This window comes from Humulus lupulus, chromosome X, assembly GCF_963169125.1.
Source record: "Humulus lupulus chromosome X, drHumLupu1.1, whole genome shotgun sequence".
Taxonomy (NCBI): domain Eukaryota; kingdom Viridiplantae; phylum Streptophyta; class Magnoliopsida; order Rosales; family Cannabaceae; genus Humulus; species Humulus lupulus.
The window spans coordinates 37,733,757-37,750,156 of NC_084802.1; the positions used below are offsets into that span (position 1 = coordinate 37,733,757).

Here is a 16,400-nt window from a genome sequence, read left to right on the forward strand (position 1 = left end):
GGACCCGGGAAGAGATAGAGCAAGTGGTTGTTTCAATTTTTCCTTACTCGTTCCTTCTCGTCTGAGAGGGGGCCCATTTCACGTGCAGGGGGTGGAGTGTCTTACTACTCGGGGGCGACAGTAGGAGGAGTGTCTGACGATTAGCTGGAAGGTGCTGTCGGAGAAGCAACAAAAGATCTGCGAGCAGGAGGATCACTCCTCTACTATTTTGTTATTGGCTCTTTGCTCGAACCGGCCCCCAAAGCCACCTTTCTCTTAGTACTATTTTTTGTCAGATCTGGAGGGGAAGCATAGAGTTTGAACATCTCTGAATCAGACATAATTGTAGTAAAAAAATGCAAGTGTATTAGATTACGAAAATATATAAATAAGCAGTACACTTCCGCAAAATGTCATATGACTCGGAAGACTTTTCAAAATAGCCTACGACCACAATATTCACACAACACAGAGGAATAACTATATTACGTGGAATCCCATCCTCGTCGTCAAGAGACATGGGCTGGTTCTCCTCCACTTCCAGCACTTTCTTGTCTTTTCCTTTGTCAGCAGAAGGTGCTGAGGCTCGAGGGCAAGGAACATCACCTTGTTCCCTTATGTTGATCCCTGTTGTCCTCCTTTGAGGGGCAGGGACTGCCTGAGGCTGGTCGGAACATCCCAAATCTTACTCAACTACTTCCTTAGTAGTTCCTCCACTACCAACACCTTCTTCATTGGCGTGGTGGGTAATGAGCAGATCGAATCTACTCAGGTTCTCATCGGTTACAAGCAGTCTACAGTTCTTTGCTTCAAAGGGAAGCAGATCTAAGACCACTGCTCACCTGGCCATGTCCACAGTAGGAATAGATCTATCCCATGGCTCTAAAGTGCAACAAGAAAAAATGAGGCCAAGGAAATAAAGGGGAAACGAAGAATGTGACCTCACAGACTAAAATAATTACTTGCTTGTTGGAAAACTCAGTTGTCTGCGACTAGGGAAGTTGTTAGAAAATACTCCTTATTATAACTGCCCATGTTGCTCCTAAACGTGGGCTGAGTCAGGAACTTCCTGGTTTTGTCCCGGTGACAGAAGTAGAAAAACCCAATACCTTTATGGCTTGGATTTGATTTCAAATCAAATAAGTAATGGACCTCATGAGGAATAGGAGCAGCCCATCCTTGATTGTGATAAGGATAAATAATGTTGAGAGAATTAAGTATCCATTTGGGGTTATTTGAAAGGAGCGATGTTGAAGTAATTTGCGACGTTGGGAGACTGGCGCCTGCTTGAATATTATATCTCGGCCAGGCATTGTACGCACCACCAGGACTGTGCGCCCGTTGGTCGAGTCAAGGAAGAACTAAATCTACCCCCCCCCCCCCCCCCCCCCCTAAGTCAATATCTTTGGGGATACTCCCTAAGTAATCGACTTGAGAGGGTACTGGCTAGAGCCACATACCACTTAACCTGCCTCCTCGAGCAAGATTTTCTCTTCGCGAAGAGTCTTATGATATCGGTTAGCTGCTCGTCGTCAAAATTAATCTCATCAAAAGGCGCATCTTGAGGTCATGCCTGTGGTTGTTGTTGTTGTTGTTGTTGTTGTTGTTGTTGCTATTCTCTTTCTAGTTGTTCGGATTGTTGTTGGTGTATGGGTTGCTCAAAATTTTTCCCATTGGTTGCATACCTAGCAACTTGAGGATTTGTAGCAGATCTGTGTCTGGTTGTTTGCTTGATCTTAGCCATAGCTGAAGAACAGAAGGCAACAGTTATGACCTCTTCATCAAACGAAGACCTGCTAGTTGCCCTCCATCTGGTCGGAATTCTGACCAGGAGTGGATCAACAGAGTCAGGATGCACAATAAAATTCCAAATATTTATAAGGAATTTCATTATTCCTTACTCTAATTCCTCAATCTTCTAACAATATTCCTATTCGGGAACAAAATGAAAATCATAATGAGAGTGCTCACCAGATTCATCAGATGGTTTCGGAATATCACGATTGAGGTCTATATCTGTTCGACTCCATTCCACTTCATCAACCAGTGTCTATAGCAAGTCCGGGTCAATAGAATAATCACTCCCCCAGTGATCACGTGGATACATCTGGTGAAAAGTAGAGGGGAGGTGAGTTTTTTTACCAGCCTATGTGTGTGCCTAACTAAGTGTGATCTGTTCGAGAAACACGATTCTACGCTCGAGTAGAAACTAGTGCGAATTTAAAAGGCAAACAATACTTCTTTGAGTTTTCAAAAAAATCCTAGCCAACAGCACAATCAAGGGTAACCCAAGACCTAAAATCATTTTTCTACTCCCTAAATAGACATTTTCCTAGAAAATAAATGATTTTTGCAAAAAATAGCCAAGTTTTTACTTAAAAAATCAAGAACATACAGATACAAAATCTCCAAAAAAAAATTCATGCAAACACAAAAAAATGAAGTTAGAAACTTACTGTGATGAAAATTTGGTTGAAAGACCGGGAGAAAATTGGGATTTTTGGAAGAGGAAATGAACAGCAAGGTCACAAGTTTGAGAGGATTTCTAAGAAAAAGAAATCTTGGGAAAGTTGAAAAAGTAAAGAAAGATGGGTTATCGGAAGACCTATTTATAGGTAATGACTCAAAAGCGAGCAGATGAGGTCATCTTGAAAAATTCATCATGAGTTTCTGGGGTGATGTGATGTCATGCGCGTGGGTTGGTGAAAAGGTGCATCATTTTTCGCTGAAAAGGTGCAATGATGACAGAGTGGGAAAGTATGACAGATGCTAAGGAAACCCAAAAGTCGTCAGTTGCGTATTCAAGGAGGCATGGACATTGTGTATAAAGCAAAGCTATGAGCTGTAAAGTGATATTAAGAAGGTGAATAGATGCTTACCTCATCGAAGATTGGAAGTTTATCCAGTGTTGGTCGCCCTAGGATAAACTTGGGGAGCAAATGTTTAACCCAATTTTGACTTGATGACGTGGCTTCTACGAAAGAGACACGTGGTGTCATACCACATTAAATTCAGGAAGCTGGTCGGAGGGAGTAGCTGCTCGAGAAGGCTACATCAAAATATAAAATATTTTTTAGCAAAGATCCAATAACTTGCTCGGTGATGGAGCAGACTAGTACCATCCCATGAAGCTGCTCGGAGTACAAGACTTGCTCGATGAACAGGATGCTTTAACCCAAAGATCCGGGTTTCATGAAACACTATCAAATATCCCAAGATATTTATGTAACTGATAATTAAATTGTATTATTCCTATATTATTTGAATATGTAATTGAATGTACTGATCCCACACCTACACTTGTATGGGTCATAGCCCACTAAGACTCTATAAATAAGAAGTTCGTTCAATCATTAAGGCTAAGTGAAAATTATGCCCTCCTGACACATTAATAAAGGAAAAGCTAAAGATTTCTTTTGTAAGCACTTTACGAACAAAACCCTTCGAATTGTATTCATTTGTCAGCTTAAGAAACTCAGTTAAACCATATTTCTTCTTGATCTTGAGTTTGACAATTCTTTGATAAACAAAAGTGCAAGTGGACGTAGGTCATTTCCAATTCTTGGGGCCGAACCACTATAAAATATTTTGTGTCGTTTTCTTGATTTCAGTTCGTTATAATTTTGTTCTATCGTTTAAATTGACTCAGTTTCGTTGACCAAAACGATGGTCAACAAAGTTTAGGGTGTTGATTTTAATTTTTTGGTTTAAGTTTAGGGGTTGGATTTAATTTTTAATTTTTTTGTTTATTTAAATTATTTCAAAGTTTTAATTATATGTTTTTTGTTTTATTAAGAGTAAATACTTATTTGGTACCATGTATTTTATCGAAATACACACTTGGTACCTTATGTTTATAATAATGATCATTTGGTAACCTCTATTTGATATCCGTATCCGTTTGGTACTCTCCACAAAAATCTGGTCAACCCAAATTTTAAATATAACCATAGCCCATCATTTTAATCATTTATTTAATTTTCTTTTATTTTTGTTATTTTAAAATGATATAAAAATATTTTTTGAATTAATAAACGAAAAACAAAAAAAATGTTTTTATAAATCAATCAATTAAAATTAATCACAAATAAAAAATCAAATCTTACCCTTAAACTTAAACCCAAAAATTAAAATCAACATCTTAAACTTAAAAGCCAAAATTTAAAGTAAACTCAAACAAAATAGTTTAATTACAACTTAAAAAAATTATTAGGTTTTTAGTTTACTTTAATTGATTTCAAAATATTGGTTTTAGTTTTTTTCTTTTTAAAAAAAACTTTTATTTGGAATTAAAAATGTTTGTGTTTATTTAATTAATTAAAATAGATTTATTCAATATATTTATTTTAAAATAAATTTATATTATTTTTATTACTTTTTGATTGATTAATTTATAAAATATTTTTTGGTCTATTAATCAGAAAATATTTTAAAATCATTTAAAAATAACAAAATCAAAAGAGGACTGAATAAATCATTGAAAGGGGGCAAAATCGTCATATTTGAAATTTTGGTTGACTAGATTCCAACATAGGGTACCAAAATAGTACGAATTGCAAATAGAGGGTACCGAATGATTATTATTATAAACATAGGGTATCAAGTATGTATTTTGATAAAATACAAGATATCAAATAAGTATTTACCATTTTATTAATTCAGAAAATATTTTTAAAACATTTTAAAATAACAAAAACAAAAAGAAAATTAAATAATCACTAAAAAGATGGATAATATGGTCATATTTGAAATATAAGTTGACCAAATTGCAGTGGAAGGTTTCAAACTAGTATGAATTGCAAATAGATGGTATTGAATGATCATTATTATAAGTGTGTATTTCGATAAAACACAGGGTACCAAATGAGTATTTACCCTAGTAATAATTATATATACATTCAAATAAATATATATATATATTTATATATTATGTCATTTATTTGTATTCAAATGAGACAATCAAATATTTATTCCACATTTGAATTACATGAATTACTTTTAAATATGTAATAGTTTATTAGGAAGTTTTTATTATTATTGTTGTTAAAATTGATACTTTCGGGTGTTTTGAATTTTTTTTTGTATAGGTATCTCTATTTAGTTATAATCTCTCAATTAGAATACTATTAATTTGGTCTCAAAGCTATTCTTGTATAGATGTTTTATTGTATTTATAATCTTCCACTCACCATTATACTCCATACAAATAAAATTAATATACCTGTCATAAAATTAATTTTTTAGTTTAATAAGTGTAAAATATAAATGTCATATTAATTATCTTATAGTCATTGTAAAATCATTCAAGTTCAATTTAACACACACAAAGCGGCCATAAACGACATTATGTGACCCTATAAATCAAATAGGATAGCTTAATGAAATTTGTCTATTACTAAAAAAATACACTGAGCGGCCTTGTGCGACCTTATAAGGTCGCAGGATCACACATGGTCGCTTATTTGCATGTCGTCTTCGATCTTGAGACTATCTTATTTTCACACCAAAATTTTGATATTTTTGCAGAAAAATTTAAATTTATGCTTAATATATTTATATAATTCAAAATAATAAATACCCAATTATTAAATATGAGCTTCAAGTTGATTACTAACATTTACAATTGTTAGATGAAAATTCATCATCCTCTTCAATGGTTTCTTGATTTTTTCTTCAGTTAATGTTGAATGAATTTACAACTGTAGATACAAAAGGAGTTGTAAAGATGAGAGATATCTTAAAAGCCAATCAAAACAAGAAAACGTGAACTGAAGTGGAAAATAGGGGGAGGAGAGTGAGGAGAGGTTGAGAAGAAGTGATGTTGAGGGGAGGGGTTTTTTTTTCCTGTTTAATCCAACTCAGAAAATTAAAATATTAAACTAATGTTACTTAAGTTTTATTAAATCATTTTTAATTTAATTTTAAAGAAGATGGTCATTTTACTAATAAAATTTGTTGGGTGGTTAGTTTGCTAATAAAACTTTTCATTATTACTATTTTTACAAAACACTATTTTTTTTTCAGGGTTTTGCCCATAATTGTTATTTTTAAATCTGTGTTCATCATGGATGAACATAAGAACATAATTTTTGAGGGATTTTCCATAAATACTCAATTTTTATGATTTTTTTTTTTATATTTTTACTGTTATTTATTATTGTTATTATTTTTTTATATTTTTAGTAACTCAAGTTTTTAAAAATATGATTTTAATGTTTCAAAATTACAAAAATACGATTTACACTAAACATCAATCCATAAAACATAACGTTAAACAAACAACAAGAAAGCAACACGACAACAACCTATTAATAACACAGTGCAATCCATTGCAGTTAAAAAAAAACCAAAAAACAACACAAAAACATCAAAAAAGTTCATTTTTACATTTTAAAAATGTAACATACTACAATACAATATCAAAAAAGCAACTTAAATACAACACGACAACAACCTCACAATCAGGGACGGAGCCACTCTTGACTATGTGTAGGCTCAAGCCTACACTGAAATATTAAAAAAAAACATAACCATAAATATGTATATAATATTTAATTATTGACTCGCTTTATATTTTTAGTATAAGGAGACCTCACTTTCTAAATTGTCAAATTCATACTCATCTTAAGAACATATTAGTAGTCCATTAATTAGATTAAGGCAAATATATATATATAAATTATTGTCTTTTAAAATTATAATCAAATTTATTTATATTGTCATATTATTAAAATTTGAAAAATATGGTAAAAAGATATTGCAAAAATATAAAAGATTAATCAATTTCTAGTTATAAGAATGATGAATTATAAACTGGGAATATACTCATTTGGTACCCTGTGTTTTTGCAAGATATCATTTTGGTACCCTCTGTTTTCAATAATGCTCATATGGTACCCTGTATTTTAAAATCGTACATATTTGGTACCCTAAACTCAGATTTGATAGATAAAATTTTGTCAATATGATCAAACTGTCATCAGTTATATGTAATTAAATTTAAATTTGTAACTTACATAATTGACAGCAGTTTGATTAAATTGACAAAATTTTATCTATCAAATCTGAGTTTAGGGTACCAAATATGTACGATTTTAAAATACAGGGTACCATATGAGCATTATTGAAAACAGATGGTACCAAAATGATACTTTGCAAAAAGATAGGGTACCAAATGAGTATATTCCCTTATAAAATTAATCTATGTGTATTTAACGTAAATCCTCAATATTTTGAAAATGACCAGAATTGAGAACTTTAATTTCAAATTATTCTAAAAAAATTGTGATGAAGTTCAACAAGCATACATACTAAAAGTTCTTTATAAACCTTACCTCAAGACATTTCCATTGATAAAATGTAGAATTCAATCAAGAGCATTAAACAAAGTTTGGTTAGAGGAATTTTAAAATTGATACTATTATAGTAGAGAAAATATCATTTTCTATGATTATTTTGAAGAATCAATTGTAAAATAAAATAGAAGTTTAATATATTGTTTACTTGTGTATATTGAAATATATATTTTTTTTTATATCTTGACAATAACGTAATCATCCAATGATTTTAAAACATGAATATTCGTAAATGCAAATTTTAGTTTATTCTTATGACAATGATTTTTTTTCTTTAAATGAACATATATATGAATATTTGAAAAGATAAATTTAGTATTAAAATATATTAATTGTGAATTAATTTTTTTGTTCAAGCCATCACTGAGTACAATTTCTAGCTTCGTCACTGCTCACAACAATACAGTGTTGAAAAGGTAATTAGACATCAGTTCATTGTATTAATAAACTAAAAAACAACAAAAAATCAACTTCAAAACAGTTTTTCCCAGCATTTTTAAATGTGTCAAAAATAAACTAAAAATATATCTCAAAACAACTAAACATATATCCAAAATAAACTAAAAAAAACAACAATTGAAAAATAACTAAACATTAACCCACTACATACTAACACATTAAAAAACTACTAAAAAACAACAATTGGACAACAATTAGAAGTCAACTCATCGCATACTAACATGTTTTTTTTTTTAAATCAAAATATTTATGAAAACAACTAAACAATAATTAGACATCAACACAACAACAATACAACTATATATAAACTTAAATAACTAAAAAACAACATGAAAACATCTATACATAAATCTAAACAACACAAAAACAACTAAACTGACATGTAAAATTATCAAAAATTTACTCAATTTGAAATCAACTAGACATCAACCAAAATTATAGGAAAACTAAATATATATATATATATATATATAAAATCAACTTGCACAACAACGATAAAAAATAAAAAAAAATTATATTTATAAAAATACACTAAAAATACAAAATCAACTAAAAATACCACACATAAAAAAGAAACACGATCTCTTGAGTATGCAAAGAAGCATAGTATTTTATCCATTTTTTTTTTGTTATTATTAGAAATATTTATATTTCATGTAGACATTGTATGAATATTTCAGAATTTTTGAAATTGTTTCAAGTGAAATTTACATATATTTTTTAGCAATACATAATAAAACTACAAAATGCAATGATGAAAAAGACAAAAATAAATGTTATTATTTTTCTTACCACACAATTTTTCCACACCAATCCTCATTATCCCCTTTTATCTTCCTTAGTAAGATATATATATATATATATATATATATATATATTTATATGAAGTTTTTTTTTTTGTTTCTTTGTTTGCCCAGTGAGTAAATGACAACAACCCAATAATCCATAATATATATAATCATCATTTATGGCTCCGATCGATTCCTCTTGGTGTACTTTCTTCTCAAAATTAATCTTGGTCTGACTCTTTCTACTTGCTAAGAAAAAAAAAGTTGCTTATGATTCTGGGCGCATCTGCTTGTGTTGGTGAATTTGATGAAGAAAAAGTCATCGCCATCACATCGTGGAGAGTATGTCGACGTCGATCATGGTTCAAGGCAATCATTAGGAAACATACTCATATATACATATATATATATACATAAATATTTATAGGGAAATTCTCTTATACGAGCTTCACTTTAAGCCCTACCGGTAGAGCTCTCAGTGTTTACAACCTGTGAACAGTTTTCGGCGCGATTTTTTTTTTATGACCGTGTATATTGTAGCTATTTAGAGCATCTTGCAAATTTTCAGAAAAATCCGAATAGTTTATAGTACCGAAAACTAGGTTCAAACATGTTGTTGCACGCGTGAGTAATTTTTTTTATGCATGTGGAAAACAACATGTTTGAACCTAGTTTTTAATATTGTAAACTATTCGGAATTTTCTGAAAATTTACAGGATGCTCTAAATAGCTACAATATACACGGTCATACAAAAAAGTTGCGTCGAAAACTGTTCACGGGTCGAGAAACATTGAAAGCCTTACCGGTAGAACTTAAAGTGAAGCCCCTGTAGAAGAATTGTCCAATATTTATATATATACTAGGTAATGTAATATATATAGTACTTAAGAACAAGATTAGTTCTAAGTTGGGTTTGGAGACTCTACAATTGTTGCCGCATGGTGGGTTCAGAAATAGTTTGCTTTTATAACATCGTGAAAATGAAAAAAATAAACTGAGACCGTATAAATGAAAAAATATCGGTATAGCTGTATAATTATAATATTTTTGCATAATACGGTATCTTTTGTAAATCCTCCTTTTTTTTTTTTTATTTAAATTGGTTTAAATTTGGAATGGAATTCAAGGATTCATGAACACGAATTTATTAGTTTAAATTTGAGCATTGTTTTTTTTTCTCATTTAGATTTTTTAATTAGTTTAAAATCAAGTTTTAAATTTATTTAATTACTTTTTTTATTTTAAAAAATAATTTATATGATTTTATATATTTTTTTCATTTTAGGTACTAAATGGCAAAAAACTTAAAAACTAGGAATTTTTGCCACATTTTCCCCAAATTTATTTATATAGAAATACGTTTATAGATTAATAAAACCATTTCTTTCCCCAATGTCAAAAGAAAAAATATCACATCTTCATTTTTTTTCTTTTTTTAAAAAAAACTTAATACTTTTACACAATTGTAGTCCCATCACGGTCTTTGATTTTCTTCTTTAAATTCAACGTACAATGTACTTAATATAAATTATAGTGCCATCTTATTTATAAAAAATAATAATAAATAAACTATAGTGCCATCAACATATGATAAAGAAACAACGTTATGAATTAAATCTAAATAAGATAAGACCTTTGTAAACTGTAATTTCAAATTTTAAAAATGCCTTATTTTATTATTCTTTTTCATTGTACACGATTATCCCACTTTAAGAATACAACATCATCTGGAATGTGGCTTTTAAAGGGGTTTGCAGTGTTTGACAAAACCTACGTCCACAGAATTACATTCAAATTTTCTATGCCAAAAATATAAGGAAGAAGCTAGTACAAAAATGAAGCGAACAGAATAAATACCCCTCATATCCTCCCACGCTTGGAAGATATGTTGAACAAAATCTTTGCCAAAATCACACCTTCCCAATTGCAAACACTTTCACAAAGTCTACTTTGGCAGGGCTCTTACTAGGCTTTTCAACAAAAAATTGAAAGAGCAACGTATTCATTCAACGTGTGCATCATCTATCACTATCAATAAATGCCTTCTCAATTTGAACTCTTAAACTGCCTCCCGTGTCTGCAATAAAACATTTTTTGGCATGTTTGGCCAAGAAGACACCTCAAACTGAATGGATTTTAAAACAAGGAACTCCAGACAGCTCCATCCCCTTCACCACACTTTTCGTGAACAAATTTGATTTTTTCCACGGATTTGCAGATCCCACTGCAGCTCCAATCAAATGATGCAACGCAGACATTGCCTGCCTGTGCCTTCCACTCACAATCTGCAGTTGTGCATTTGAATAAAAAAGAATCCCAGTCACAACCATTTCCAATTATAAGACTTAGGCGTGAGCACTCATTATTTAATGTTATCATAGAATATGATGGCATAAAAACTTTCTAGATCTTGAACATTTTGTATTATGTTGAAAAATTAAAGTAAATGGTAGAAGCACACGACATGCACCATGATTACCTTTTAGAATCACAAGAATTGAACTTTTTGTTAGGTATGGCTACTAGACATTCCTAATCAATATTAGTTCTAAAAACAGTACCTGGTGGAGTACCACAGCACATATTGCGGTCATCAATGTGTTCAGCTTCAAGACCAATGAACCATGCACCAAGCGATACATCTTCATTGGCGTACTTATGCAATATGGGTCTGCAGTCAAAAACAGCATCTCAGAACTTTGACCATGAAATGTCAAAGAGTGACCACATGAAATATTTCAACAATTTCAAGAGCTAATTTTTGTCTAGCAATATTCAGATATCTCACCCTTAAACACTTGTCAAATTTTAATTACAGAATATTGTTTGATTAGTTCCAATACTTTAATTACAAATTCCAAGAATATATCATTTATATCGGACCAAAATAAAAGATAGGTTCAAAATTGTTTTCAGAATATTGCATTCTGACACGAAAAATAAGTTACTACTTTCAATTTTGGCATGGATATGTTAAATCCAGAATCTTCCATAATCCAAGGATAAGAACTCTAACCACGTAATATTTTACACTAAAATATAGCTTACTGATTGATGGAAATATATGTAGCTAGATCTTTGGAGATTGCATAGATCTGCCCAGTAGCATGTCGGAAGTATTTGTTCCCTTCTTCTCCAAATTTCCAGTATTCTGGTTCATGGTATTTGACACTCCTAGAAAATAAGAGTAAAGAAATCAGTACTAATAAATATATTGATGAACAAACTAAATTCATATGATAGCTCCAAGGGGATTACTTTTGAGAAAGAACAGGTCCAGACTTCATACAACCAATGTAGACTCTTGGCTTTGAACGGTGTCGGGCTAAAGTGGTAGCTAGCATACCTGCACAGAAAAAACGTGTAAAATACTCAAGCTTGGTAAGGGATTGAAATTGTGTATAAAACAATTAACAGAAATTATTGAAGAATCAAAAGACTGCATACCTAAATTGACGTGAACATCATCATCGACCTTTACATAGAAATCGGCATCCCATTTTGCAACTGCTGTAGAGAAGTAAATTTTTGTCTTGGCAGATAATTCATGATAACCTTCAACATGTTCCTGCAAAATAAGGCAATATTAATACCACATTCATTTCATAACCATTTTCACTTTCTCACAAAAAGAGCTCCATTTCTTACCAGTCTAAGGAAATCTTTATGTTGAGCATCTTCCGAATCAATGGCTCTGTCTAAAATGCTATTGGATGTTGCACTGAGCAAATAGTAACTCAGGTCAGTTCCAGAAGGAAGCACACTAGCACTATAATAATTGGTTTTCACAACTTTCATAAAATGTATAAAATACACCATAACACATCAAATCAGAAATTTTCTAGTACATCTATTTTATGTATGTCATCTCAGGTTGTGTTAGTGTCCCACCATCATTTGAATTCTAGGATTGATATTTCTAATGTTGCAATGGTAGAAGTTTGTTTCGGTGCAACATAAACATACAATAAAAATACATAATGGCAAACCAAAAATGTATTTTCTACTGTAGTTACAAAACCATCTCTTAGCGATGCATAATCCTCTGCTATAAGTAAATAGAATTTATCTCTGCGTTATAAGTAGCATTAAAGGTATAAATTTAACCAACACACAGTTAGCCTCTACATAGAAAAAAAGAGTGTCTGTCCTAATTACTCCAGAATAATTGATGTTGTGTACAGAAGTAATACAGATGATTTATAAGCTAACTGATTTAGAAGACACTAATTTTCTGGATAGCGACCTACTGATGCACACCAGAAGACCAAGCAGAGGAAGAATGTAAAAGCACCATACATGTGAAAATCATGGTGGTTCATCCATAAGAAGCATATGCAGTTAAAAGGACATCATATTGCAAATTGTTTTACATTCTGGTATGGCAATAGGGTTATATGAGAAAATGTAGTGAAAAAGAATGGCAGCACAATATTTGCAATAATCCCCCAAACAAATATAAGAAGAAGGAAGAGAGAGAGAGAGAGAGAGATTGAAATAGATAGTAGGAAAGTTGTACAAGAATGGGTCCATGGATAATTGTATGAAGAAAAGTTTAACCAAAAAAAGGTACATAAAAGTAATCCATCGTTAACTCATTATCTAATGGACATGGCCAAATAAACAACCCAATTCCATGACTATTTTATAAGAATCAATTGTCTGACTAACACTAACAAGCGGTTTATTTCTCAATCTAGTAAGCTTATTTTTAAAAAAAAAAAGAATCGAAGAGACGATTTACCTGTGACCAATTGTGAAGCGAATAACAATACCCTTCTCGCGCTCTAATTGCAAAAGCTTTTCCCCTGAACAAGAAAGCATGAAAATTCAGCCAAAAGACCACCACAACATCAAGATCAAAAAACCAATTGGAAATAAAAGTTAACACAAGTACAATACCTTGAGGCATCCATGTCTCTCTAACCGAATCACGACGCTTCCTACTGCTGAAAGCAGTATTGATTCCAATTACTATAAACACCTTCTTCCTCGGAGTTCCTTCTTGAGGCAACGTTGGTTTGGTATCTGAACCCTCAGACAATCCCATCTCCCTAGAACTCCGAGTGGCCGCCAACTCCATCTGAATCATTGCCATTTGCTTGTCTAGAGATCTGACACGGCTCCGCATTCAAAACCAGCCAGATTGTTTAATAAAAAGAACAAATAAAATAACAAATTTTGATGATTTGTATCCAAAGTAGACCAGATAGCTCAAGTTATTACTCACTGAATTGATTTATGGGTCTTGTAAATTTCGTTCATCACATCCTTTTCTTGTACGGGCTTCTGATTCAAATCATGAAAAACTTCAAATCCAATGAAACGCCGAAAATGTACACAGAATATATGAGTAGGAAAAATTCAAAACTACCTTCTTGGTTGCACAATCCTCGGTGACGACTTGAAGCTCCTGCTCATGGCGACGACTCGAGATGAGTTGATTGTTGGACTCAGGTGGCGTCCACACTCTAGAAGAACTATCCAAAATCAGAGCCTCATCATTAAATATTCAAAATCATTACTTTGCTTTTTTTTTAAAAAAAAAAAAAAAATTCCATAGCAGAATGAATGAAATCAAGTCAAACCAACAAAAACAAAAACTACAAAAGCTTCCATGAAGTAAGAAAAACAAACCTAATAGTGATGAGAACGCCGAGGAAAAAAGAAGACATGCAAACAAATGGAATCCATTTGGCGGAGATTCTGCCGGAGCTCCGACCCTTCATTTGTGAGGAGAAGAGAGGCTCTGAAATAGGGAGTTTAAAAAATGAAACTGAAAAGGCCTTAACCGAATTCGGATTATTTATAATAACGAATACGGAAAGGGAAAGAATTGAAATCGAGACTTGATTTGGTGGTTTCGTTTTCTTTCCGTTGTGTATTTAACTCAACGGGTTCAATTAAAAAGAAGAAAGCCGCGTTTGAATTTAGAATAATGAGAAGCGTTGAATAATAATATAATAAAGAAGAAAAAATATTATGAAAATGAAAGGAAATTAGGACCAACCAAAAACAGAATTCAGAAATTATTATGTTATTAAATATGAGAGAGAGAGAGAGAGAGAGAGAGAGAGAGAGAGAGAGGCGAGTTTGCGAGGTATCGTTCGTGCGGCATGTAGATGTAGATGAAGATGAAGATGCAGCGAGCGAGGACGCCATAGGGCCCGATTAGGAAGAGACTTTTGGGCCTTCTTTTCTAAATTTATTGGTGTGGACGACAGTCACGCCACTTCTTATGATTTCTGTCTTTTTTTTTATAACAAAGAAAATGGTTTTCTTTTTTCTTTAAAAAAAAAGTAAATAAATAAGAAAGAGAAAAACTTATGACTTTTCTAGTCAAAATTAGGAGAGGGGTAACTGTATTATTAGTAAAGTTCGTGCCAAGTGCAATGTTAAGACAACAACAAATTAGGAAATAGTAAAACACTTTGGGATTTTCTATTGAAAAAGTTTGACAAGGCTAGATGAACAAATTTGCACCACAAAAAATAGCAATGCAAAATAAGTAAAACGTTGTTATGTGATATTCTAAAATATATATAGCAGGAACTAAAACCTTGATTGCATGACTAAAGAACAACTACAAAAACAAACTTCTTTTTTTTTTTGGGGTAAATAGCATATGGAATCTTAACCTTACCTTAGTGTATCTTTTAAGTCCCCAAACTAATTTTTGTGGCATTTGGATCCCAAACTTATAATAATTTGGTATCTACCTTAGTCCTTAACTAACTCTTTACATCCAATGACAATTAAATGTCACGTCTCAAGCATAAAAGTAAGGATTTGAGTGATACACTTTAGAAAATTTGGGACCATAAGTGTTATTTATATAAATAAATAAATGTACTTTATTTATCATTTATTAAAGTTCTTTTCTTTTCCAAAATAGATAACAGTATCATTTACCAAGTGTTGGTCAAAAACGATTTTAAAAAGAATAAAATTAGTTATGATCTATTAAAGAAAGAAACTAGGGATCACACCTTTTTTTTTTGTCATTTTTAGTAATTTTTATTTATAATTCGATGATATTTTAATTATTTAAAATAAAATTTAACCTAAGTTTCCTCCATTTTGATCTAATACAAAATGACATATAAATACAATATCAAAATGACAAATAAATACATAAATACAATATTTATATGTCATTTTGTATTAGAGCAAAATGGAGGAAACTTAGGTTAAATTTTATTTTAAATAAATAATATATTATTATTGAATTAAAAGAACTCTAATTTTAACAAAAATGACGTATAAAATAAATTTATAATACAATATTTATTATATATTTGTATAAAATGACATTATTTATATTCAATTTTTTTAAATAACTTCTAATATGACATTATATATTTGTCATTTTGTATTTGAGCAAAATAGAATAAACTTAGTTAAACTTTATTTTAAATAATTAAAACACCATCAATTAAAAAAAAACTAAAAATGATTATATAAAATAAATTTTGGTCTCTAGTTCACTTTTTTTTCATAGACTTTAATTTATTTTAACTAATCGTTTATTTTTTTAATTTAACTTATTTTGGGTAATTTAAAATAAACTTTGACCAAAACTTGTTAAATGATACTTTTATCTATTTTTGGAAAAGAAATGAAGTTTATTAAATAATAAATAATGTATATTTTATGTAAATAGCACTTAAGATTCTCAATTTTTCTCATGTGTATCAGTTAGGTCCCATTTTATATGCATGCCATGTGGCATTTCAATAGTTATTGGATGAAAAATGTTATTTGGGGGATTGATGTGATACTAAAATATAAATTTGAGGATCTAAATGTTGTAAAAAT

At 31.0% G+C, this 16,400-nt stretch overlaps 1 protein-coding gene across 8 annotated transcripts; it reads right to left on the reverse strand.

Moving 5' to 3' along the window:
• Positions 1-10,230: 10,230 nt before the first annotated feature.
• Positions 10,231-14,796, reverse strand: LOC133807134 (beta-1,3-galactosyltransferase 7-like). Of its 8 annotated transcripts, none has more exons than XM_062245300.1 (11): positions 14,220-14,796; positions 13,957-14,053; positions 13,813-13,868; positions 13,485-13,705; positions 13,327-13,390; positions 12,231-12,303; positions 12,030-12,150; positions 11,841-11,928; positions 11,631-11,756; positions 11,144-11,253; positions 10,231-10,867 (listed from the first exon to the last, which is right to left on the reverse strand). In XM_062245300.1, the coding sequence occupies exons 1-11, from the start codon at positions 14,309-14,311 to the stop codon at positions 10,719-10,721; spliced, it is 1,197 nt and encodes a 398-aa protein (XP_062101284.1). In that variant the 5' UTR covers positions 14,312-14,796; the 3' UTR covers positions 10,231-10,718. The 8 variants fall into 8 exon arrangements, with proteins under 8 accessions (XP_062101284.1, XP_062101282.1, XP_062101280.1 ...); XM_062245298.1 differs by having other exon boundaries at positions 13,813-13,871; XM_062245296.1 differs by having other exon boundaries at positions 13,957-14,062; positions 14,220-14,795.
• Between the last annotated feature and the right edge of the window lie 1,604 nt (positions 14,797-16,400).

Coding starts and splice junctions, on each gene's coding strand:
- LOC133807134 (XM_062245295.1), bottom strand. CDS start 14,311: ATGAAGGGTCGGAGCTCCGGCAGAATCTCCGCCAAATGGATTCCATTT. Junction 13,706..13,812: donor AAGACCCATAAATCAATTCA/GTGAGTAATAAC, acceptor TTGAATGCGGAG/CCGTGTCAGATCTCTAGACA. Junction 12,304..13,326: donor CGCTTCACAATTGGTCACAG/GTAAATCGTCTC, acceptor CTATTTGCTCAG/TGCAACATCCAATAGCATTT.